The sequence below is a fragment of the Heliangelus exortis genome, chromosome 17, assembly GCF_036169615.1.
Source record: "Heliangelus exortis chromosome 17, bHelExo1.hap1, whole genome shotgun sequence".
In the NCBI taxonomy this organism is placed as follows: Eukaryota; Metazoa; Chordata; class Aves; order Apodiformes; family Trochilidae; genus Heliangelus; species Heliangelus exortis.
In genome coordinates this window covers 9,991,538-10,018,047 of record NC_092438.1, presented here as the reverse complement: position 1 = coordinate 10,018,047, position 26,510 = coordinate 9,991,538, and the positions used below count along the sequence as shown (strand labels likewise).

Sequence of the window (26,510 nt, the reverse complement as noted above, 5' to 3'; positions counted from 1 at the left end):
TCAGCAAAAGCTGGAGGAGATCCAGCCCCAGAAGAGGGACCTCCCGGAGCTCTGGGAGTGGCTGTCAGAGAGGTGACAGTCGGAGAGACAAATATTGTGGTTTGATGTGTGTCACCCTGTCCCCTCCTGGCTCCAGGGATGTGCTGCAGGGAATGGCACCGAGCTACCTGCTCACACCCTGAGGACAGCTTCCCTTTTCCTGGAGCTGGAATGATGGATCATCTCCACAGGTGGACAAAGCTCTGCCCCCAGGTGTGGTTTGTGACAGGAAACACCCTGGGGGTGCTGTGAGAGGTGTCAGGAGAGGTGCCCTCAATGTCAGCTCCGGGAGGGAGGAGCTGAAATGGGGACAGAAGAGACAGGCAAAGTGTGGGTGATGAGAGGCCATGGGCTGATGCCTGGTGAGGAAAGGCAGAGGGATGGGACTTGTTGATGAGTTGAATGTGCAGAAATTGCTGGAAAAACTTTTTCCAAGTAGAACATGATTCCCCTGAACATGACAATCCCTTGGCCCCCTTTTCCCCCAGGTTCCTGATTCATCCTTGTTGGAGCTGGGAACAGAATGGAGGCGAGAGCTGTGGCACAGCAGCTGCAGTCACACCCCTGCTCACCTTGAACTATTAAAAAAAAAAAAAAAAAAAAAGAAAAAGAAAAAAACTAAAAATCACTTGCTTTAGGCAGGGAAAATGCCCAACTTTATTTGTGGCTTCTTGAAGCGATGAATGACCAGCATCAGGTAGGGTGGTAACAAAAATAGTGGAATAAAAAAGAAAAAAGAAAGGGTTTTCTTTGGGTGAGAGCAGCCACCGGGGCTGGCTGGGGACATCTCTGCTGGCTGGGGTGGCACAGGGCTTGGGGACAAAGCAGGCAGGGGGGCTGGCAGTGGGACACCCTCCCTGGCTGGCTCCTTCATTTGATCTTCAGATCCTTCAGCGCCGACTCCAGGCTCTGGAACAAAATGAGAGGTTGCTCCTCATCAGCTTTTGGCTTCCCGAGGCAACTGGAGGTGGTTGGGGAGCTAAGGGGGGGGGACACAGATTTTGGGGAGAAACTGTCCCCTGAATGCCAGCCCCTCCCTGGCAGGAGGAGATCCCAATCCCAGCTGTTTTGGACTCGTTTTCCAAGCCAGGAGAGGGAGCTGGATCCCTGCCTGAGGCTGGTGCCAACCTCCCCTCTGATGGTGAGTGGTGAAGGTGCCACCCAGGGGTGTCCCCTCCACCCCACCCCAGCCCTGTGGGGTAAAGGAGATCCCACCCCCGTGGGCAGGATGGAGCCCAGCACCACCCCGAAGACCTGCAGAGCAGCTGGGTGGGGGGGTTCCAATTAACACTGTGGCTAACGAGGGGTCAGCTCTGGGTGCTCCCGGCCTTGGGGTTGGGGGGGAAGACACTGAGGGAGGGTGGGGACACCTCACCTTGACATCCCAGATGCTCATGCCACCATCCATCCCCGTGGTGCAGAACTGGGAGCACTTGGCCTTCCCACCCACCAGCACTGAGATCTGGCTGTGGGGAGCAAAATATCAAAGGGGGGGTCAGCCCCAGGGCCCCCCTGAGACCTCGGGTCATCAGTGAGCAGGAAGGGGCCCAAACCCCTCCTTTTCCCCCACCCTTGGGCAGGGATGCTCCAGAGATGTTCAGGGATGTCCCAGCCCCCAGGATTTAACCCCCTCCATCTTCTGCACACACATGCAGGGATGCTCAGGGATAATCAAGGATGCCCAGTGATGCTCCAGGAATGCTTCAGGGATGTCCCAGATCCTGGGGCTGGATCCCTCCTATTTCTCCCCCCCCACACATCCAAGGATGCCCAGGGAAGCTGTGAATTCCTCTCTGGAAGTGTTCAAGGCCAGGTTGGATGAAGCCTTGAGCATCCTTGTCTGGATGAGGAGCATCCCTGCCCACGGCAGAGAGGTTGGAGTAGGTGACCTATAAGGTTCCTTCCAACCCAAACCATTCCATGAGTTTATGCCCAGGGATACTCACGGGATACTCAGGGATGTCCAGGGATACTCAGGAGATGCTCCAGAGACGTCTCCTCTCCCAAACCCAGACATCAGGCAGCCAAGGGATGCCAAGACCCCAAAGCACCCCTTGGGGGTGGGTGCCGCACCCGAGCCCATCCCTCCCCTTTGTCCCTGCCCCCAGGCAGCACCTGATGCTGTTCTTGTGCAGGGTGTCCAGCCCGGCCCCGGCGGTGTCGGAACTCGCCTTCTTGTCCAGGTTCTGGAAGCGCTCCCGGGCGGTGAGGCCACGCTGGGAGCTCTGCTTGGGGACATCCAGCTTCCCCCCGAAGCTCAGAGCCCCCTGGTTCTCCTCGTAGGTGAAAAGCATGGGGCAGCAGTCGTGGCCCTGGGGGAGGGGGCAGCCTCGCTCAGCACCTTCCTGCCCGCCCCCCGCGCTGCCCCCGCCCCGCGCCCCGCGCACTCACCGCGGCCACCAGGCTGTGCTCGGTGATGAAGGTGACAGCCAGGAGAGGCAAGGTCTCTGTGCACAGGGAGGTGACACTGCAAGGGAGAGAGGCTCGGGTGGCGGGGGGGCTGAGGCCGGCACAGTTCGTGACACTGGTGGGAGCCACCGCAGCGCAAGGAGCGGACGCGCCGCCGCCTCCTCCTCCTCCTCTTCCTCCCGCGTCTGCTCCGCCCAACCTGACCCAACCCAGGGGTCTCCATCCCTGGGTAGGTTCGGAGGCTCAACCCCCACAGCCCAGCCCAGCTCCCTCCTCCTCCCTCCCAGCTCTGCTTACGCCATCTTCTTGTTGGCATCGGCGAGGCAGAGGGTGCTGTCGTGGCTCACCCAGGCCACGCGGGTGCCGCTGGCCGAGAAGCAGATGCTGTGCACCCACCCGCAGCTGCTGCTCGACTCGAACATCAGCTCCCCGAAGGGCATCTTGGAGCCCCAGGGCGTGGGGCTGGGCCGCTCCTCCACCTCTTTGATGTAGGCTGAGAAGATCCTGGGAGGGGGGGATGGAGAGCCCCGCCGTGTGTCCCTGAGCATCCCTGCACCCTCGAGTGCCTCAGTTTCCCTGACACAGCCCCATGGGGTGCCGTGACATCGGGGTGGTCCCTGGGGCACCTCACAGCCCTCCCTTCATCTCCCCTGTGCCTCATCCCTGGCTCCCAGCAGCACCCAGAGGGGTGGTTCCAAGCCAGGGCTCTGGGCTCCCTCAACCACCTCCCTGTTGTGCCAGGGTGGGACTCTAACCCATCCTCGGGCCTCCCCCCACCTCAGGACCCCCCCAGTCACCCACCCCCCTGCTCCTCACCGGCACTTGAAGTCACAGGAGCCAGCAGCCAGGAGGACATTGTTGGGGTGCCAGTCCAGGCTGAGCACGGTGGAGCGGATGGGCTTCTTGATGTGCTTGCAGACCCACCTGTGGGGAGAGCACTTGGCATTGGGTAGGGGGTATTGTCACCCCCAGGAGCCCCCCAGGGCTTCTGCAGTGCTGGCTGATGGGGGTGAGGGCTACAGGCACCCCAGGAGCTGCCCTGGGTGACAAGCCTGCAGCAACAGGGTTTGGAGCAACTCCCTCCATCTCCCAATCTGTCTCCTGTTCTGCCTCCTCCTCCAGCTCCTCTTGGTCTCCCCCATCTCCTCCTGTCTCACATCCAACTCCTCTGGTCCCCTATCTCCCAATCCGTGTCCCTATTCTCCAACCTTCTCTCCACCCATCCATCCATTCATCCATCCATCCATCCATCCATCCATCCATCCATCCATCCATCCATCCGTTTCCCCATCTCCCTATCCTTCCATCCATCTCCCCATCTCTCCATCCATCCATCCATCCATCCATCCATCCATCATCTCCCCATCCATCTCCCCATCCATCCATCCATCCATCCATCTCCCCATCCATCCATCCATCCATCCATCTCCCCTCCATCTCCCCCAGGGCAGACCCAGTGAGGCCCTGGCAGGACCTCACCAATCATTCTCCTGCTCAAAGTAGCAGATGGAGATGAGTCTGGAGCCGCTGCCCACGGCGAATTTGTTCTCCTTGGGGGACCACTTGACGCAGCGGGCGGCCCGGTTGATCCTCAGGATGACCAGGGTGGGTTTCCAGACGTTGCCCTTCAGGGTCCAGACGTAGGCGTTGCGGTCGGTCCCACACGTCACCAGGCGGTTGCTCTCAGGGGCCCAGTCAATGCCTGGAAGGCAGAAGGTGGGGATGGTGGCCCAGGGAGCCACGGGGATGCAGAGGGGTCACACAGGGCTGGAGGCCACATGCTGGCAGAGCTGTTCTGGGTGGTGTCCAGAACATATCCTTCATATCCACTCCAAATCACCTCACCCCATCCCTCCCACCCCATCCCATCCCAACCCATCTCACCCCATCTCTTCCACCAATCCATCTTCTCCCATCCATCCATCCCACCCCACTCGATTAATCTCATTCCACCTTGTTCCCATCTCTTCCCCATCCCTCCCATTTCCCCCTTCTCACCCCTGGGTCCCTTCTGCCATGCTCCCTCTCCCACCTGTAGAGAGAACCACAAGTCCTCAGGTGTCACCAATAATGAACTGGGAGCTTAGGCCCAGCTGTGCCCAATAATTAGGGCCTGCCCCAGCCGGAAAGGGGCGGGGCTGAAGGGCAAAATAAAAGGCATGATCCCAGAAGCAGAAGGGGACAAGAGATGAAGATGCCTGAGGAGAGGGACGGCAAGAGAACCCCGGAGAAGAGCCGTGTCCCCGAGAGAAGGCTCGCTGCAACACCCACCCACTGCTCAACCCCCACCCAGAAGCTGCTGGTGTCACCAAGTGGGGCTGGGACCATCTCCAGGGCAGAGCCACCCAGCAACCGTGTCCCCTTCCCCTCTGCTGGCTCAGACTCACCTGTCACCTGCCCGTTGTGCTCCTTCAGCTCATGGACTTTGGTCCACTTGGCCCCATCCTTGCGGTAGATGTGGACCTCGTGATTGTTGGGGCAGAGGGCAATCTCTGTGGGGTGAAAGCAACCAGGACAACCTCAGCCTCCACCCCATGCTGCCCTGAAGCTGCCCCTGCTCCTGCAAACTGTCTTTGTGGGGAAGGGAGAAGCTCCCCTGGACACCCCCAGCCCAGTGCCCTCCTGTCCCCCCGTCTTGTGGGGCTGGTGGGATGGGATGGGAGGGATGGGGTGGGGTTGGGATGGGGTAGGATGGGATAGGATGGGGCTGCAGGCACTCAGCTCCCGTCCAGCTCCATCCTGCCCTGCCTGCCCAGCAAGCCAGCCCAGCAGAGAAAGCCCTTTTTGTTCTCTCCCACATCCCCCGCACCGAGGCCGGGAAATGCCATGGGCCGTGAATCACCCGACTCTGCTCTGCTCTGCTCCGCTCCGCTCCCCAGAGCTCCTCCCATCCCACCCTGCACTGCCTGACCCTGAGCTGGAATCTCCCGTGCAGGTTCTGCCCCAGCAGTGGGATCAGGGGGATGCAGGAGAACTCCATCCCAGCCCCCAAATGTGTCCATGGTCTGTCCTGCTTCCTCAAACACACCCCAGGGATGTTGAGCTGGGACACTGGAAGCTCTGGGCTGTCCCTGGGGATTTGGGGATGGGGTTCCCTGCCCGTACTTACGGGTCCGGTCCTTGTTCCAGGCGTGGCAGCTGATGGGCTCCAGCAGGAAGCTGTGGTAGGCCATGGTGACAGGGCTGGGGACAGGGAGAAACCCCTGCAGCCATCAGGAGATGTTGCTCTGGCCATGGGGACAAAGCCCCAGCAGGACCCCCCCCTCCCAGCCCCACCAAACCTTCCCTCCTGCCAGGACCAGCCCCACGCTGCAGCCCACCACGTCCCCTCTCTGCCTCGATGGGGTTTCCCTGAGGGCTTCCAAGCTCAGTGTCCCCAAGCTCAGTGTCCCCAGGCAAGGGGAAGGGTGCCTCAGAGGTCCAGCTTTGGGGTGAGGAGGGTCTGAACATCTCCCCCATGGTGCTGCCCCGTGGCTGGGCACCACAGGCTGAGTGTCCTGTGGTGAGGGCCCAGATGGGTGCCCATGGCCAGATGGTCAGGGTTGGGTGCCCCATGGCCAGGCACCCCATAGCTGGGTCCCACATGGGTGTCCCATAGCCAGATGGGAAGCAGCAACCACTTCCAGGGACTTCCAAACCACACCTGTAATCCTGCCCCGGCCAGATGGAGCCTGGTGGGACGGGGACATGGGGACCTGGGTGCCAGCACCAGCACCCCAAAGACATCCCAGGGTGCCATGGGCAGCACCTCCTCCTTCCAGCCATTCCAACCAGCCCCGGGGGACCAGATCTACTCGTTCCTTCCCCATCTCTTAGGAAGAGGCAAAAACTCACAGAAGCACCTCCATCCCACCCCACCCTACATGTGCTCAGACCCCATGACTAATCCCTTCCCCAGCTGAGCTCACCCCATTCCCAGCAGCTCCCACCCACTGCCCTGGTGCTGCAGGACCCAACAGCTTCCTGACCCTCTGCTCCAGTGCTGGGCAAAGCTGGGAGCAGAGGTGCAGCCCCTTGATGGCCAAGGTGTGACCTGGCTGGAGGGGAACATGTCGCCAGGGTGTGATGGAGGAGGATTGCTCACAGATTGCCTTTGGCTATTTTGGGAACTCCCTGAACGCTTCCCATTTACTTTGGCAGCTCAGAGGAGTACAGAGGAAGGAAAAAAAAAAGTCCCTCCCAGCAAACTTCTGTCCCCGAGTTGGTGAAAAGAACATCTGTGGAGTTCCATCACCTGCTTTTGGGATGAGGAGAAATCCCAGTGCTGCTGCACAATGCCTCCTGCCACAACGCCCCTGCCAAAACCCCAGGACAAAATCCCCTGCAGTCCCTGCAAAAACCCCAATGCCAAGGACATGGCCGAGCAGGCAGCTGCCCACCCCCATTCCTCCTGATCCTGCACGGGGGGACCCACGGGAGGGGACAAAGCCACTGCCACCGGGTGCCTCCACCCTGAGCCCCGTGGCGGGAGCTGCACCCAGGGCCAAATAAAACCATCAGTGAGTGGGGACGATGCTGGGGGTGCTGGAAAAGTTGAGGAGCAGAAAAGTTTGTGGAATGGGGACCTGGATGATATGGGGACCCGGATGAAATGGCACCTGGGGAGGAGGGATGGGAGGCAGGGCACTCCATGGTGCTTTCCATGCCTCAACACTCTCCAAGAAAACAACAATGCTGGGGGTGTTTTTTGTTTGATTTGGATGCTCAGAGGCCTGGACTCTCCTCCCCGGGGGGGTCTTGCTGTTCCATTTAACAGCAGCCCCCCAAGGGATGGGCTCAGCCAGGGAGCAGTCCTCCGGCCACCACGGGAGCACGGGGTGAGCAGGGATGGGCTCCTGGCCCTTGGGACCATCGCTTCCCAAAGCTGTTCCTGTCTCCTTTCCCCAGCAGCTGGGTCACAGCCAGTTCCCTGCTGGAGCCGTGGGGTGACCCACGGGGAGCCCGGCAGCTCCTTTCCCAGCAGGGAAGGGCATCGGAGAGGCTGTGGCTATCGCTCTGCTCGGCACGGAGGCTCTCAAGGGAGGAAAAGGGGCATTTCCAGCGGGGCAGACAGGGTGGGATTGGGACCCGACCCAGCTCCGTTATCTCCCCGGCCAGCCCCGAGGCGCCAAGCAGTTCGGAAACATCCTTGGAGGAGATAACCAACCCTTGGCAGGAGTTGAGTGCTGGGGGCTCCTCCCGGTCCCGGCGAGGGAACCACAGCTGGAAGAGTTGGGTTTGTTTTTTTTTTGTTTGTTTTTTTGTTTTGTTTTACCGAGCCGGGGGGGGGCAGCGGGATGTGGGTTTGCACCCACGGGCACAAGGACACTGTGATGGTCCCCTCGGGAGCCGCAGGACCCCATGAAGCTGTCCCTGGCCACTGTGGTCACCCAGACCTCCTGCACCGAGCCCCCGGGAGCCCCTCTGCTCCCCATGGGGGTGCGGGGTGTCACCCCCCGGAGCTCCTGCCAGCCAGCCCGGGGACACTTGTCCTCTGTCCCAACATCACTCTGGGGCTCCCCAGGAGCCAACCCAGCCCTAGGGGACATCACTGCCCCGGGGCAGATGAAGGCAGCTCTGATCTTCCTCTTCCTCACACGGGGAAAAGCTGGAGGCAGCCCAAGGAGGAGCAGACAGACTGAGGAGAGGACACACTGAGGACAGCCCTGGCTCTGCCACACCGACACCCACAGGACCCCTGCCCGGGGACCCTTCCCACCACCCCACAGCCGCCGGGCCTCCGGTAAGTGATAAAACTCAAACTTTCTGCCAAAGCTAGAAAAAAATAAAACCAAACAAACCCAAACCACAGCGAAACCCCGGAGCAGCGAGGCGCTGCCTGCACCCCCCGGACCCCCAATCCCCACCTCCCCTCCAAGCAGGGCGTGAACACCGGGGGAGGTGGCGGCCACAGCCCCCACGGGACAGACCCCGCCGGGCGCTGGGGTGGCAGAGCGGTGTCCCCGTCCCTTACCTTGCTGGGCAGCGCGGGCAGGGGCCAGTTCATGGACTCTGGGCAGTCGACACGAACCGCAGCCCCCAGCGAGCGAGCGGCGGGAGCTGCTGTCCGCCCCGCCGAGCCAGCCCGACTTCCCTTTTCCTCTCCGAGAAATGCAACCACTTCCTTACGTGGGCGTTGGGGGAGCGCAAAAGCAGCTCGGCGGCCGCCCTGCCCCTGCCTGCGAGCCAGGCCTCTCCGCCATCGCCACACGTGGAGGGGACACCGGCCCCGGGATGCGATGCTGCCGGCAGCCCGGGCGGGATGCGGACAACTCGCTCCGGGGCTTAAGGATGCGACCGGGAGGGAAGGAGCCCCGTCCAGTCCCTCCTGCAGCGGGAGGGTTGCTTGGTGCCCGGCTCCCTGAGGTGTTTTGGGGGGATGGAGGTGCCCTGCCCGCCGGTGCTGGCCCGCAGGGGGTGATGGCTGCGGTTGGAGCCCATCCCGGGGAGATGTCCCAGGGCCGGGGAAGATCCGCAGCTCGGAGAGCCCCGCGGTGCCGGGATCCGGACACCCGCAGCCACTGGTTCCTGCATCCCGCCGAGCCCAGTGGGAGCCGAGCCCAGGCTGCCTGTGGGCACAGAACACGCTGCATGCGGACACCCCCTCAGACACACATCTCTCCGGGTTTTTTCCCCCCTCCTGCTTCAGGGGAAGGGATTTTTATCCCCAGAGACTTCAGGCTGCAACCATGAGCATCGCTTCCAAAGGCAGCAGCTGAGTGCACCTGCTGAGAATCACAGAACTTGGAATCATCAGGGTTGGAAAGGACTAGGAAGATCATTATCAGCTGTAGATGCCCGTGGAATCTCACCAGTGACACAAAGTGTCACAGGCAGGGGAGGTGACTGAGGAAACACAGAGGCAAGAGAGGCACCGACCCCTGTGGTGGTGGTGGGGAAGCAGCAGAACATTGCCCAGGAGCAGAGCAGGAGCCTGGAAACCCAGAGCAGGGGCCTGGAAACCCAGAGCAGGGGCCTGGAAACCCGGAGAGCTCCCACCTCCCACCATTGGATGGTGCACAAGGTGCTGAGCTCCCCCCAACCCCTGCACAGTTTTAACTGGAATTATGCTTCAAGTGGTGGCTGTTTGTACTCCCCTCACTCAGTTCTTTTCTAATATAAATATCTCCACTCTTTTTTTTTTAATCTCAGAGTTGAAGCATATGCATTTCTCTCAGATGACAACCTACAGCAGTTCCCACAAACCTGTCTGTTGGCTTTTTGGAGCCATCAGGTTTTTCCCTTCTCTAGCTCATGCAGAAAAAGCAAAAGGCATAAACATTCAGTTTTGGTTTTTTTTTCCTCAGCTCTCTCATTATTTTTTTTCCCTCGCAACCTTTTGCATCATTTGGACCAGACATTTTAGAATCAATTTTTTGTAATACTTTTTGGAGATAAACCACCACACTTTCAAAAAGTGGCTTCAGAAGCAACATCCTTACTGTCTGGACAAGCATCTAACAGGATCTACAGAGATGGACCAGGCCAAACCAAAAGTCTCTTGCAGGAGAGAAGCAGCAATTGTCAGCTTTGGGGGCTCACCCTCCACCCTCCCTTTTTGCTCCCTCAGAGCTGCAAAACAAGCAGTGTATGAACCCTGGTTCCAGAGGAAGTGGTAAATTTAGTCACTGTTGGTTTTTTTTAAAGACACTTCTGCATTTTCAACAGAAATGACAAAGTCTCAAACCTTGTAAAGAAATGTCATGAGCCAGATAATCCCCTCCAGAGCAGATCCTGCCTCGAAGCAGCAGCACTGTTAATCTTAACTAACCCCAGAGAATCCAATAATTGATGTGCAAATGCCTCAGTGAGGCCCAAAAGTGAACTTCAAAAGGACAGAGTCACCTGGAGACAAAGGCTCTGCACAGAAGCCAGAGCACACTGCCACCTCTGTTAAGTCTGCTTCATTTCTCTACCAGCCATTATAAACAGAATTTTATAGGCTGAGCACTCAGCTCCAACACGACAGCAGCTTCCCTGTGTAGCTTCGTGGCCTTAAAAAGTGATTTGCTTTTAATTTGTCCTCCTAAGATCTGGCTCAGCAGGTTGGGTTTTGGGTTTTTTTTTTGCTTTCCACCCTGTATGTGAAGCACTGCACTGTGAGGAGTCTTTGTACAAATCCTAAAAGGGAACTACAAATAATTCTGGTCATTCACAGGTGGAAAACTATGACCCACTCCATGGAAAGTAAAAAAGCCACTTGGGTAAATTTGCTGTTATTACTGGATTAAATGCCAGGCAGACAGAACTCAGAGCCAGCTGGACAAAACCATTCATCCTCCAAAATCATCACCTCAGGGGAACAATTCCCCTGGAAGCCCAGCTGAATCTTCACATCAGAACTCCAGGTCTTCATCTGTCAACTTCAAGAAACTCAGTTAAGGTAAAATCTTAAGGGTATTCCCTCCCTCCCTCTCAAACTAAATTCCCTTAATATCCTTTTTTAAGTCACTGCTAATGAGCATCAAAACAAGGAATCAGTTTTTTTCTTTTTTATTATTATTATTATTATTATTATTTCTAGCAGACAATTTACATAAAATTCCCCTTTTAAGTTAGTGATTCATAACTGCCTGCAATAAACTACTTAAAGAGCAGCTTTGGTAAAGAATGGAATGAAACAACCAACCGAAAAAAAAATAAAATAAAATTTAAAAAAAAAAAAAAAAAAAAAAAAAAGAACAATCACAGCTGATTTTGAAACCAACACAATTCACCAAATTTAGATTCAAAAGAAAATCTGCCAAGCTGTATTTTCTCAGTGTTTCCAAATATTCCACATTCCTCCTCCCTTTTCAGGTTTGTGCAGATGTGGGAGCTGCATTCTGTCAAGCAGTTTGTCCTGCTAGATCATGGAAATCCATCCTTACATGATTCGTAGACCTTGAATAGAGGACTCTAAGGTCTTGAAAGAAAAAAAAAAAAATCTTAATCACAACCATCAAGTGTATCCTGGGCTAAATAATTCAATATAAACAGTTATCTTAATTTAGGAAAAAAACCCAACAGGGTAAAAACTCTGAATACTTGAGCTCAGGCTCCTATTCAAGAGGCAAAGACCACTTATTTCAAACTCATACATATGCAGACCAATGATTCCACTCCTTTTCCCTGAAAGGGCACTGAAGCAGCTTACATACCACCCACCTCCATTTCTTATTTGGCTTTCTGGCATTACAGACCACAGACAAACCATTCTTTTCTGAAGAGGCACTACACAGCTCTGGGCAGCCTGGGGAGGCCAGCAGAGAGCTCTGTTGGAAAGCTCCAGTTGCCAGTCCTCAGGAAAGCAAACACTTTAGTGCTGTTATTAAATTTCATAAGTCTTATGTATTGTTATTAAATCCTTGCAGGAATTTCAGCACAGAGCTCACTGTATTTTCTACCTGTTTGAGCAAACCTCTTACTGCTTTGGTAAGTTAATTATGAGAGGGCACGTTCTGCAGAAAGACTCAGCAGGGCCCAAAGGGATGGGAGCAAGGAGAGGGTCCTGTCATGCCAATGATTGTTCAAACCTGATTCTGGCTGAGGTAAGGGTTGGAAAAGCAAAGATTCCTACATGGAAACTAAATAATTCCATTTAAAAAATTAAGTTGGGATTAGCACTGTCTGCTCAACAAAGCATCTCTGCATTTATGCTGCATCTTGGATCTGTCTTCAGAGGTCACTAATGGTCTTGACTATCCCAGTCTGGATTTCCTACTGATAAAACAGCCTGCATTAGAGATGAGCTCCCCCCCCAAATTGATGGTAGGAGGTAAACAAACACCCAGCCAGCCCACAGAAACATGTCAGGAGAGTCATACCTTGAAATCCCAGATGGTCATGGCTCCATCAATGCCAGTGGTGCAGAATTTACGACAGTCTCGTTTGTCTATCTCATAAATAGACACCTGGCTGGAAAGAGAGAGGGAGAGCTGTAAGGCCCCCAGTCCAGACAGCTCAGAAATTTGGGTTTAAATTAGCTGCTGCTCTCTCAAAGGGAGACACGGGTATAGCAGAGCTTAGATTAGACTTTTGGTACAACGCTTCAGGAAAATAAGCAAAGAAAACGGATGCTGAAAGCTCTTATGACCTGGTGGCTGTAGCCTGAGCATTTTCCTTGGATAAAGACAAATTGCCTCAGAAATGTCAGCATCCTCTGGGCTGACAGAGTCTTTAAATGCAAGGATCTTTTACTTAATTCACCAGAATTACTCCTTTTGATGAATAAATACACATGGAAATAACATCTGAAATAGGCAGCTGGGGTGTGAATTCCTGTTTCGGGTGAATTTTGATGACCACCAAAATGGTGCTACCAAGTGCTACCTTGACCTTGGGAACTGCCTACACATTTGAACAGGTAAAACTGTGTTCAAGCTACAGAAGACTTGAAACAGGAGCAGACAGCAGACAGTGCATGCCCTGCGAATGATGAACTTCACCAACCTTCAGGCAGAAGTCCCAGAAACAGAGCCTTGATAGCAAAAGGCAAGACAGGAAGCGAGACAAGAGCCACACCCGTCTGGCAGAGCAAACCTGAGCTGTCCCAGGGTCGTGGTACAACCCAGATGATGTGGGGAGCATTCCTTCCCCTCCTGCTGGGAGGCAGACACTCACGTTATGCTGTTTTGATGCAGGGTCTCCAGGGTGGTGTTACGATCCTCCGTAGTGGCTCTTTTATCCATGTTTCGGAAGCGCTCCATGGCGGAAATGTTGCGCTGGATGTTCTGCTTCGGAATGTCCAGTTTGGAAACAAAGGTCAGGAGGCCACGGTCATCACAGTTAAAGAGCATGGGGCAGCAGTCGTGGCCCTGCAAGGAGATGCCATGAGAGCAGGTCAAGGAACAGAGCACAACCACTCTTTCTTTTTTCTGCTGCTGTTGCTTGCAGAAAGGCAAAGGCAGACGCCAGGGAGGAGGCTGCTCGTGGCCAAGGGGTTTCTCCCTCTCCAAAACACCACAACCCTCTCCAAGGAGAAAATAAGAGACACTTACAGCTGCCACCACACTGTTCTCAGAGACAAACGAGACACTCAGGAGTGGGAGGAACTCTGTTTTCAGCTGTGAAACCCTGAACACAAGAACATTTGTTAGAGGGCTTCATTGAAACCTCTCCATCTTTAGCTGCAATGCAAAAACCCAGAGATTGTTCCTGAACAAGAATTATTGGCAAAGAAGTCAATTGTCCTGAGGTGACACCAGAAAGTTGCAATTTGTGAGAGAAGGTGTCCTGAAAGATCTAAAAAACCTCCTAAGTATTCTAGGCAGTAATTGTGTATAAACAGTGGCAAGAGTTTAAAAAAGGATCCCATCAAAAGAGGTTCATATTGATGAAGCTGTTAATTTAATTTGTACATACAAGACACTTGGAAGTTTTAGTGTTGACACCATCTTCTAAGGAGGAAAAATCCCATATGTTAAATGAGATATATAAAATATATATATATACACACATATATAATATGTAAACCTCCCAACTTTTGAGGTTTTACAACCAATGAGAAAAGAATTTTAGAAAACTTTATACTTAATGATATCCCCAACCAGGTACTTACACTGCTGTACCCATCAGAACCATAATTCAAAATAAAGCACAGCAGCACCTGGATCATCCACCAGAGATCCCAGCTACCAAAACACATGGGGAATCTCATCCTTCTGGGTTAGAAAGCCACAAACAGCAAAAAGGGATTCAGCTCAGGATGAAGAGCAGGAGAAGGAACTGTTATTAAAATAGTTTGTTGGATCTGGAGGTGTGAAACCTCACAGCAACGATTCCTTAAGGACAGTGGTTGAGTAGTTAACATTTCATGAAATGAACAACTTGTTTGCAGAGCCCGTGTGGGGAGAGTCTGAGCAGTTAGGGAGTGAGCATGTCCCTGCAGGTCTCTTGGATCCATTACAAAGAAATATTGTTTCCCCAGTCACAAGAGTGGAAGGTTGGTGGTTTGTTTGTTTTTTTCAAATGCTCCACACACCCCCTCAAAGTAAAAGAATGTACCCTCACTGAAGAAGTCTTATAAGAAATTTAAATGAGCTCATCAAAAATTCAAGGAATCTGCTTTATTTATTTAGGCCTCAAAGAGATTCCTGGAACCTACAGTGAAGTTGTCAAGAAAAGCAGTCACAGCTTTCCACATACTGCTTCCTTCTTGTGTCAAGCAGCTAATAACTCACAGAATGAGCCTACTTACATCATATTTTTTGAAGCATCAGCAACTGACACGGTGCTGTCGTGACTGACCCAGGCGAGGCGATTGCCGCTGGCAGAAAAGCTGACACTGTGCACCCATCCACCACTTCCAGCACCCCCAAATTCTGACATCAGCTGCCCAAAAGGCATTTTGGAGCCCCACGGTGTACTGGCTGGCTTTTCATCAACTTCCTTAATGTAAGCAGAAAACACCCTGCAAATAAAAGAATCCAGCATGAAGAAAAGGAAAAGCCTCCAGGGAGCTGCTGGACGTTTTCACGTAAGAAGCAAAAAAGATGCTTTCTAATTCTACCAAAAGAAAAGACCACAGGATCTTTAAACAAAAAGCCACAAGTGGCAGGGAAGTGTCAGTACACAGAGGGAACACAGCAGCACAAAGGGTAACACACACAGAGGTTTCTCAGAAATTCTGTTCATCTTCCAGGAGATGGCACAAAACCATACACTGTCACTGCGTCTTCCACCGGGCTGAGGTTTCCCTTTCATCCTTTTGTGGAGCTACTAACTCTCAAGTGTCAATTCTCCAGTTAGGAAAAAAACCCACAAATTGCACAGTATAATTAGAAGCTAATGCAAACACCTACAAAATTACCCACTTTTGAAGAACACTCAGTTTTTAGCAGGATTTCAAAGAAAGAAAACTGACGTTCATGTGCCAGCAAAGGAGCTTTGAGCCACTTTTATTCTGGCTCATTGCTGAAAACCTGAAATGCCACGATGCTTTTATAGGGTTTTTTGGGTTTTTTTTTTCCCCTAGCACTACAATTCTCAAGATATGTTTAAATAGAAAGCCTCCCCCTTTCATCAAATTCCTTCTGCATGATTCAGATGTGCCACAATATGGTGTTCCTGACTGTTACCATGGAAGTTCCTGGGACGTCACAAACATAGGATCAGAATCCATTGAAAAGGAGGAGCAAGTGAGCTGTGCCATATTACTACCAGGAAAACATTCCAGGGTAGAGCCAGGATCAAATATTCATGGCTGCAGCCAAACACAAGGAGGAGTTATTTTATAGAGAGCTTAAGGAAATGTTCTTCCCCACCCCCTGTTTTTTAAATCCTTTACATATGTGGGGAATGCACTTCAAAAGGTACCTATATTCAGCTTATTCAAATAAAGCTGCTCATTTGGAACAAGAAGGGTTTAAGTGCAGCTATATTAGGTAGAGATTTTCAGAGAATTAAGTCTGAATTTATATTTGGCTCTATCAGTTTAAATACAATCTAATGATAATCCTTCAACAAACTTAATTTTAGAGGGACATCTGAAAGGAAGGCTCTCTTAATGTATGGAAATAGGACAAGATCTTTAAAGCAACAGCCTTTGACACAAGGTAGAAAAATCATTCTTAAGTAGTGGAAGACCTTGAAGATAACTGCTAGTTAAAAAAAAAAAAAGAAAAGTCTTTTCCCTTACTAAAGTCTTCCTCTCTTTTAAAACCCAAACCATCTCAGCTTGAAGGCCTCAGCCTTCAAAGAACATTGGGAAATGACTTTCATTCCTACAGAAACATTTTTCCAGCCAGAATAAAAAATTCACACCTATGCAGTGCTGTTAGATATATATATATATATATATATTTTTTTTTTTTTTTATACATATATACACATTTCTGCAGATAAATGTAAGAGGAGCTCATCTAGGCCAGCTACCAAAAAAAGTCTGCTGAAAATCCAGAAACTTGGAGACTTTTCTGCTCTCCATTCTTTTTCCAAATGTCTCCCACTTAGCTGTTTCTTAGTTGGCAGTGGCTCTGGCAGATCCATTTCATAATTTTCTTCAGAACCACCTATCAGAACAGATGGGTTTTAGAGGCCCAGGTATCTTTATTACCTTGGATATGTAACTGAACTTTCCCTAAAATTAGAATTCTAGAGATAGGTATCATTTACCAAAACACTTTCATGGTTTTGGGGAAGAAACAAAATCATAAACACACTACTTTTTCTTTCTTCCTTTAAGGGTTCTGTATGGAGATTTCTACAATAAAACAACAAAATTATTAAATAATTCATCCTAAAGTAGAATGTTAAGCAAGAGCAGAAGATTTCCCAAGTGTTTTAAACCAAGGTCTGTTTTTTGAAAAACAAACACCATTTTTCAGAGGAATAAGATGCAGGACACAATTGAGTTTTCTGATGGGAAACAAAAAGACTAAGCAAGTCTTCTAGAGAATGCTCCTAGGAAATTCACTGAACCACAGACTGCCTTACAAAAAAAAAAAAAAACAACAAATCAAACAAAGACAAACAAAGAAAAAAAAAATCCAACCCCTGAAAAGACCCTAAAATCCTGAACAGAAAATAATTCAAGTCTAACTTCTCAGCCAAAACAGGAAGGAGGAGATAATCAGTGATGCAATGTACATAAAGCAAGCACCAAACAAAGCTGAAGTCCAAAGTGAAAGATACAGAATCAGCTGACCCAATGTCAGAGTCCTGAGATGCTCTCTGAACACACATGAAAAAATTTTCACATGTGAAAAGCAGCTGCTTCTGGAAGATGAATGAGTGTTTTATACCACACTTTTTTGTGAAAGGAAGGGAATATGTATAGTTTATCTAATTAATAATGGGGAGGCAAATCTTTTCATCTTCCCACCTTTGATTTAATGTCCCTCCTTACATAAAGGGTATCAAAGGATCAAATTCAGACGCATGGATTTCATTCTGAAATAAGGAATGCAACTGTTGATCCCACCTCCCCCTCCTACTCCTTCTTAGTCATTTTTAGTACACACTTTGAAGCTTAAAAATTGCTCTATTACATAAAGAATGTAAGAAAAGAAGCTTTCATTATTATCCAAGGTACAAGTGATTAAGTGAAATATGAATTACTCAACCCCTCTGCAGTTTCCCATGCAGGGAGTGACCCTGACCTGCAGGACACATCCCTCGTGGTGTAATTTCACCATCAGTTTGAAAGACTTCACCATCTCACTCATCTGCCAATCTGTTTTTAACAGCCTCTCTTTTTTTTTTAAACACTCTTCAAGAATGTGTTTTGCTGCCCTGAGTTTCAGGTGGATCAATCCCTTCACACTGCTCACCACGGGGCTGCAAGAACATGAAGTGCAGCACAGGCAAAGGGGAGAACTCAAGTGACTCAAGGAAGAGAAAGATGAGATCCAACCTTTGGAAGTGCCAAGTGACTGAATTTTGGAAGCACACCAGTGCTGGTTTTTTAATTCTAACAAGCAGTGTAGGTGTTCTACAAGATAGCACCTGCTAGACTAATTTCAGCCTAACAACTCAGGGCTCAGTACAGGCACTGTAGTACTACTACCTGTATACTGCTAGTAAAGTAACCCACCAGTTCATTAAATTCACCTGTATCCCTCAACAGAGAAAAGTCAGGAGTCCAAAGTCTGCATGCAGCAGCACCAAAGCCAAAGTCTCTTAAGCTGGGTATTTTATTTTGGTAACAATGACAGTATGCAATGAGCAATCTTCTATTCTGATAGCAAATGCATGGCCAGCATGCTCATGGTACTAATTTGCCCCAGTAATCCCAGTTGATTTATAGATGCTTTATTTTCTCTCACCTGCACTTGAAGTCACAGGATCCAGCAGCCAGTAAAACATTGTTGGGGTGCCAGTCCAGGCTAAGGACAGTGGAACGAATGGGTTTTTTAATGTGTTTGCTCACCCACCTAAATGAAAAGAGAAAAAAAAATTATAGGGAAATGTTTCACCAGATTCACACAAACCCATGAAACATTCCTCAAAAAATCACCCCTTGCCAGGGACTGAACACATCAGTTTTGCAACAAAACTCACATTCTGCTCAAATCTTTCATAAGTGAATTTTGCTTTCTCCCTGGCAGAGGGAGCACAATTTTCTTACACCACTAAGTGTTCTTCCTCTCCACCTCCTTCCCGTGAGTTTTATAGTCCTCTCTCTTGACTATTGACTTTTCTACTATTTAAAAATACAATAACTACAAAACACAAGTAAATGGGTGAACTGTCAATGATATGGCTAGTGTATGCTTCTCAATTATCTGAAGTACAGTGCAGAGTGGTCCTGATGTTAAATGCATCAATATTAACCTAAATATGTCTCAGCAGATTTAGTTTGTTTGATCTGTTTACAAAATAATAATGAAATCTGTTATTCACTGGGTGGCCTTTGGGATGATGGCATTTTTCCCTTTGAATTTGCTTCCACCAGGCACAAGCAGTTTTAAAGACTACATACAATTATTTGTCTTCAATATATGGGATTTTTATTCTCCTGCAGATGGAATGCTACTAAAGCATAAAAGTCCAAAACAATCTTTAAACTGTATTTTGCAAATGGTCTCCTTGTTTATCATCTCCAGGTGGAAGACTGCACACGAGGGAGCAGGCACAGACACTTAGGGTCTTATGCACATTGATTCAATGCAAAATAATATATTTAACCTACTAATGTCACCTACAGATGACAGAGTGGATGCAGCTCCAGCCTGTACAGCTATGAGTGCAGACTGATTAAAAATCAGAAGCATTAAGTTTAGATGCCAAAGAGAAATAAACCCAAAACATTAATAGTCCTGGCTGAAAGCTATGAACTGTGACAGGAATATATGCCAGAACACAAACCAGATGCTCAAACTCCTAATAGACCACCTTGGAGATAAGTGACATACTTCAACTCTTTAATAACAAGAAATGGCTCAAAATAACCTGTACTGAACTACAGTCAAGAGAAGATTTCTTCATTCATCACGGAAAAGGTGTTTGGGGGGGGGGAAACATTTCTTTTTTCAATCAGGCAGTTGTGGTAAAGAGATTTTTACTCTGCAGAAATTCTTACACTTTGAGAACATGTTTGTGGCAGCCAAGCAGAACGCATCCGGATTTAGGTACCACAGCAGAATAAAGAAGCAAAAGAGGGAACCTTCTCTTTAAGATGTAAAAAGTCCATGATGAGGGTTATCCCTCTATATTTTCTGTAGATTTGAAGAATTAGTGTACCAGTAACCTAGTTACCAACATTAAACTCCAGGCTTTAGCTTTCCCAAGCAGACCTTAAATGACTAAAAGGCACGCAGACAGCTCACCAGTCGTTTTCAGATTCAAAGTAGCACACAGATATCAGGCGAGCTCCACTTCCCACAGCAAATTTATTCTCCAAGGGAGACCATTTCACAAAGGTGGCTGCACGATTGATCCTCAGGATCACCAGGGTTGGTTTCCAGACCCCATCCTTCTGACTCCAGACGTAGGCGTTCCGGTCGGCGCCGCAAGTTACGATGCGATCGCTTTTGGGAGCCCAATCAATCCCTGCAATTTAGAGCTCCCATTAATCAACTTTTCCCTTCATCCTCTTTGCTTTAAGTAAGCCAAAGCAGGGACAACCTCACTGCCTTCTCCCACAGAGACTCTTATCACTGTTATGTCAGTATTCCCCCGTTCACTTATCCTCCAGGCACCACTTTAACCCGTTGGGGCTATGGGTTTGTCCCTCTTGCCTTCATCGAAACCGCAGATTCCCAATTTTCCAGATTCCATCGGGAATTTGCCCGCTGGGGGAGCCCGCTCTGCTGGATGGCCAACAGGTGGAGCTCTGCAGGCTGGATAAGGCCTCAAACCCACAGGCTCCTGCGGGAGACCCGTTTCAAGAGCTGAAAGCCAGCAATCCTGAAACTGTGCACACAAACCTCTGACACGGTTGTCTGCCTCCTGCCAGACCGCAGCCATCATCTATAAGTTTAGATAGCCGGGGTTTTTTGGGCTGGATGTTATCAATTTTTATGTACTGATACAATCCTCACATTTTTTCCAGGCTGGTTTAAGCTGTGCTATGAGAATGAAAAACTGCCCAAGCAAAAGTAACAAGTTCAAAGCAAAAAATGATAAGCCTGCAACTGCTCCTGTCTATGAAACGAAGGATGTTCTCAACCGGAAAGTCTCACAGAAATATGATTTTTCATCTTTTCTTTAGCATCCTTCGTTAGGATGCAGAGTGTAATCCTTAACTCTGCTGTCACAAAATCATATTTCCACAGTTTTTCATACTGGGTTCTGTATTAAAAAATCATTCCTTAAGCACACAAACTGAAAAAAAGATAGAAGGAAAGAATTTGTGCTAATTTTAGCATATTATTCATATATGATCTACTTAAAATAGGCTTAGGCTTTAAAAGTTCAGTTTTGAAGAGGTTGGTAGCCTGAAGCCACTTACAGGTGTCAATCTAGCAGTGCCTTTCAAAGGGGGATCACCCTGCCTCTCTCTGATTCTCTCTCACCCACCACCTCCCCTGCATCAGCACCAGTGTTCTGACTCATGGCAAGTTCAGCAGAAAATTAAACCAGCAAAAAAGAGTGAACAATGCTCTTCCTGGAATTGGACACAAGCAGCTCACCACAGATCTCTGAATCAAGACACAGAGGCCAGGCAAGGGACCTTGTCCCTTGTGATCAGAAGCTGGAGTGGCAGCAGCTGAATCACTCCTCAAGTGGTTTGATCATTCTATCTCCTGTGTCTAACCACAGCTGAAGCCTCCTCTTTACAACAACCACAGCACTGAGTATTCCAAAGGCATATGCTGTACAGAGAACTCTTTTTCCCAAGCCATGAATATTTGGCTTCTAACACTAACAGGTACAAGAAAAATGCACAGAAATGCCCTTGGGGAACAGCACGTTGGTTGTAAATTCAGCCCAAGTGACTCTTCACACAGCAGCACGTGCAGTTGTGCACCATGACAGCAAGAATCAGATATATTGAATTAAGTTCCTGCAAAACACTTCTGGGCAGATACTTTTCTGCCCATTAGTGAGCTAAGAACACAAGGAAGGATATTGCTGTTTTGAGCAAATGCTTGTTTTTCATTACTTTCATTTATTTCCTTAGAGAATTAAGCTCTTGTATCACCATGTAAAGGAAAAGTAATGTAAGAGACTATCACAGGAAAATCACATTTTAAAAGCAACACCTTGTGACTCATCATAGCTGCTCTTTTACATTTTTCTTGTGCAGCTACAGATACTCTGGGCCTGCAGTAAAATTTGCTCACTGATGGCCTGTCACACATCCAGGACTGACCACCTGAAGTGTTTATAAAGTCCTTATAAAAGAATATTTATTGCTGCCAGAAACCTCAAATCAATGCAATGGTTGTACCCGTGACAAAGTTTTAACACTAGCACTGGAAAAGGAGCAGCATGGATCACCAGGAGGGTGTGACACAGCCAGAGTACTTCAGTAGACTGAATATTTATTCTCATTATGTCCTTACAGATGAAAAACAAGCAACAAATTAAAAAGAAAGGCTCAGCTACTCTACCAAAATGCCTGGAAATGAAACAGGGCTTTTCCTGCAGGCAGTCATTGCATGCAGCCCAGCAAAGTGCTGCAAAGCTCCCCATAAGTGGGAATGCTCACCTAAAAATGATCTATTTACTCAACACTTGCAGATTCCCAGTTCAGATTCTCAGCTGGGGAAAGCAGGGGGCAGGCAAACTTAACATCTGGCACAGCACAATCTTCTCCTACCTGTAATGTGTCCATTGTGCTCCTTTAGCTCATGAGCCTTCACCCACTGGTTCCCACTCTTCTTGTAGATGTGGACTTCGTGATTATTAGGGCTAATGGCAATCTCTTGAAGAAGAAAGAAAATAATTCAAAAGGCTTTTTTAATACCAAATGCCTAACTCCAGAAGTCTTTCCAATCTAAAAAGCTGTGTTCTCAAATTTCAGAGCATTATATGGCTTTTGTAAATAAAGGGCCAAGATGATAATCTAAAATAATTATGTTTATAGCATGGTCAAGAGTATAGTGCACAGAAAGACAGCACACGTGGAACATAACAGTGCACACTGAAGCAGAAAACTAGGCTGGTAAAAGGAAGGGCTGCTATATCCCTATTGGGATCCCTAAGTGATGAATCTTGGAGCAGAGTTGATCCAGTACTTCAACAATGCAAGTAATTGGAGAGACTTTTTCTTCTTTTTTTTTTTTTTTTCCTTTTTTAAAGAAATAATTTAAAGAAAAAAAACTTATGGCTACATATTGGGATATGGAATAGAGGATCAAAGAGGGTAAGGGCCAGACCATTATCATGAGGTGCAGACCAAGTGGCAAAGCTTCTGGAACACTTTTAAGACCAGATCTGCTCATACACCAGAAATCCAGTTATGGGCTTAGAGAAGTTCAGATTTAGAAGATTCTTTTTGGCTCATAAGTGAAACATTTAATACTCAGCACTATGTATGTGACCAGACCTCCTCTACAAGTGATCCAGAACACTACCAGGTCATGAACTGGCAGCAAAGATAAAACAGCAATTGAAAATAAAATTAAAAGTCTGGTATTGCTTACGGGTACGGTCTCTGTTCCAGGCATGGCAGGTGATTGGCTCCAGTAAAAACTGATGTAGAGACATTCCGAGTCCAGGATATTCCTATGGTGCAAAAATTGAAAGAGCTGAAAGGTGTAAAATTAAAAACCAGACGCTCCAAAATTAGGTAATTATTAAAGCAAAATCATCCCTCAACATTTACCACGTCCAGTATTACAATTTGCTCAAAGGAGATCCCAACCTATTCAGCAGATAAGGCAATGCTGCTGAAGAGCTGCCTCTGCCACACAACCCAGAATCTTCAGCAGGATGATGGATTTTATCTGTCCTGCTCTCTCTGGCTAATTGCAGTTGCCCTAAAAGCCACATGGATGTTTTTCTTTGTGCACTCTCACAGGAGAGAAGCCATACTCTCAGGAAACCTAACAAACCTGAGTTTTACTGTGGAAACAAAATACTTGGAAAAAAATAAATAACTCAGTGAGCTGATGAAATTGGTGTGTCCAGAACACTGATAGGCAACTGTAATCTGATCATGTATTAACTGATAAAGCCATTTTATGTATCCCAGGGAAAAATTATTAAGATAGTAATTAACCAATTACTAATGTCTCCAAATTAACCCTAGCAATCAGCTATTTTATAGTTGGATTTTTGCCCCCATGAAATTCAAACACTAACAAGCTGAATCATTCTAGTTTGTATTTTAATCTGGTTTTAGACACCTAGTTTTTAATTTATGACTGCTATAAGAGAGGGTGTTGAACATCTGCAGCTGGTGGCACACTGACCCACCAGTTTAAAATTGTTTAAAATACTATATTTTATTCTATGCCCTGTATTAAGGCAGGGCAGCATAAATGGATGGAAGATAACATCTTAAAAACTCCAGGCCACCTGTGACAATTACAGTGGTTCAATACATGCAAATTGGATTTATCAATTCCTTCCATATATTCCACTAATTTTTACTTATTTTATTTATTTTTACTTATTTTACTTATTTATTATTTTTTTACTAATTTATCCTTGGGTGGATGGATTGAAGTCTTTTTATCCCCAGATATACATCTAAAAAAGAACCATCTCTGTAATGACATTCCAAGACATCCACACCCATTGTAGCCTGAAATTACAACATACCCAAGTATGGCCATGTTAGCAGAGGGTGGAGACCTCAGGACAAGGTAAGAATTTGGAAGTAAACAGGAAATGAGTGGCTGTCCAACTGAAACTCAGGAGTGAATCAATGAGGAGTACCTGCTCAGGGAGCTCTGCAATTGCTACTACACCACTAGGTTAAAAAATATGCTGAAAGTGATGAATCTTGGAGCAGAGTTGATCCAGTACTTCATCAATGCAAATAATTGGAGAGACTTTTTCTTCTCTTTTTTTTTTCCCTTTTTTTAAAGAAATAATTTAAAGAGACAAAACTTATGGCTACATTTCAAATATAACATTTAGCTCTATGAGCTTAAAGTCCAATTCACCATTCTAACCAGTGTGATTTTAATGGTTCTTCTAATAATCATATTCTACCAATCAAATGAAGATATTAAATGAAGATATTAAATACAGGCAGTCTTGAGCAAAATAATTACTTTTTATGAACAAACTAATTAATTACTTTTTATGAAAATGCTGACATAATCCAAATTACCTTTGACCTTGGACATTCCTTGGGTTAATATAAGCAAAACACAACTGCAAATTGCTTTTTCCTCCACTTTGCTTTAGCCCATGCCAACATTCAGTAGCAGCACATTTCCATATACAGGAAAAGTTGAAGAGCTGTTCTACCAACCAGGAATGCTCAGCCTTTTCTACTCTTTCTGAAATCAAATGTAAAAATATCCAACCTCCCCTCCCCAAGGAACGCAGCTATTTTGAAACAGTTTCTAATACAACCCTGGGATTTTCTCCACAGATTTGCACTATATACACATGATATGGTCCCATTCTGGCTTCTAGGTCAGATTTTGATGAACCTACATGCTGTTCCCAAAGACAGCCTAGACAAACAGCATGATCCATTCCTTCCCACTGAATGAGATTCTTGAGCAACTTTCGGCAAGCAACCTCTTTCCATTTTGGTTTGAATGTTATTTCCTAAAAATCAACAGTGATGATAATATCAAAAAGCACTATTTTTGTCATCTGATAGCTGCAGTGCTATTTTCTTCCAGAAGATAAGTTGTAATGAAGTCTTCCAGTTACATTTATTCCTTACCAATACAAAGACAAAATCTAACTCACATTTCACAAGAGAAAATGCAACTGGCTCTATGATTCGTGATATAATCCAATGCCATCCTGTCAGCCAATCTTAGAATTCTGCACAGGGATGATATTCTTTTGATAACTTTGTCAGCCAAGTATTTAAGTAGCTATCCCTCACCTTTTTTCCAAATGCAAGGTACCCTCGAGCTTCAAGAAAATTTACAAATAAGAATGAAACCTTGCACCCTGGTACTGCAGGAGTTCTTTCTTTTGCAAAATGAAACGATCAAGTTTGGGAAGCACGGGACCTGGGGGCTGTCATCTTTCAGTGGGGTGAGAAATACGTGGGATAAGGCCATCCCTGGACAAGCACCTGGCAAGGATGCAGACTCAGAAGTGCCGACAGCATGGGTGTGTGTGTGTTTATGTGAGAGAGAGAGAGAATGGGATCTTTTTAATCCCCAATTTTCAGAGCACCTCCATCCCTTTCAAGCCTGTGGAACACCAGTGCCTATAACTGCGGACTGCCTCCTCCTCCTCCTGTCATTCCCTCCCAACTCGCTCAGCGCAGCTTTCCCAAGAGGCTGACTCCTCACCGGCAAGCCCACTGACACAGGACACCATTAGCATGATAAAGCCGACCGGTTTGGGATGGATTGCGGGCTGCGGCCCTGCCCGGCGCTGATAACACAGGTGCACAGAGCTGCTGCCGAGGCCACGGCAGGGACAGGCGGCAAGGCCGGGGCTGCCCCGCCAAAGCCCGCCCGGCTGCTCCCTCCCCGGCCCCTCAGGGTCCCCACCGCCTCACCCCCACAAGGTGCCCCCCCAGAAGGTGCCCTCAGCCCCACCACGCAGCAGCAGCGCCGGGCACAGCCCTTACCCCCGAGCAGGCCGGAGCTGAGGTAACTCTCCCCCCGCCCTCCCCTCAGAACCGGCGGGCCCGCAGCCTCCCCCCACCTCACACCCCCCCCGCCTCAATCCCCCTCAGGGCGGGGGCAGGCCGGCCCGGCAGCACCGCTCCGACAGCCTCCCTCCCCCGGCTGGAGAACTCACCTGAGGCGAGAGGAGCGGAGCGGGATTCGCGGACTCTGGTCAGTCAACGCGACTCCGCTCCGGGCAGCGGGAGAGGGAGCGGCCGTCAGGGGACGCCGAGGGGCTGGGGGGGGGGTAGGGGTTGGGGGGGGACGCCCGGCACTGACAAGGGAGCCAGGAAACGCGCACTGCGCCTGCGCGCTGCCCGCCGGCCGCCTCCCCGCCCCGCGCATGCGCCGAAGCCGCCCTGTAGGGAGGGCGGGGGCTGGCGGGGCGGCGGCGGGCGCCGCTCTGCGCATGCGCGGAAGGGAGGGCGGGGCCGCGCCGCAAGACAAAGG

At 48.9% G+C, this 26,510-nt stretch overlaps 2 protein-coding genes across 2 annotated transcripts; both read right to left on the bottom strand.

Moving 5' to 3' along the window:
* Positions 1-668: 668 nt before the first annotated feature.
* On the bottom strand, positions 669-8,540 carry ARPC1B (actin related protein 2/3 complex subunit 1B). Its single transcript, XM_071760536.1, has 10 exons — positions 8,402-8,540; positions 5,558-5,631; positions 4,836-4,940; positions 3,928-4,150; positions 3,265-3,372; positions 2,746-2,952; positions 2,431-2,506; positions 2,155-2,351; positions 1,415-1,505; positions 669-948 (listed from the first exon to the last, which is right to left on the bottom strand). Exons 2-10 carry the CDS (start codon positions 5,619-5,621, stop codon positions 910-912), a joined length of 1,110 nt encoding a protein of 369 aa, XP_071616637.1. The 5' UTR covers positions 5,622-5,631; positions 8,402-8,540; the 3' UTR covers positions 669-909.
* Positions 8,541-11,157: 2,617 nt separating this feature from the next.
* ARPC1A (actin related protein 2/3 complex subunit 1A) lies at positions 11,158-26,415 on the bottom strand. The gene is made up of 10 exons (XM_071760559.1): positions 26,194-26,415; positions 22,941-23,022; positions 22,115-22,219; positions 19,677-19,899; positions 18,174-18,281; positions 14,606-14,818; positions 13,407-13,482; positions 13,030-13,223; positions 12,234-12,324; positions 11,158-11,332 (listed from the first exon to the last, which is right to left on the bottom strand). Exons 2-10 carry the CDS (start codon positions 23,002-23,004, stop codon positions 11,294-11,296), a joined length of 1,113 nt encoding a protein of 370 aa, XP_071616660.1. The 5' UTR covers positions 23,005-23,022; positions 26,194-26,415; the 3' UTR covers positions 11,158-11,293.
* Between the last annotated feature and the right edge of the window lie 95 nt (positions 26,416-26,510).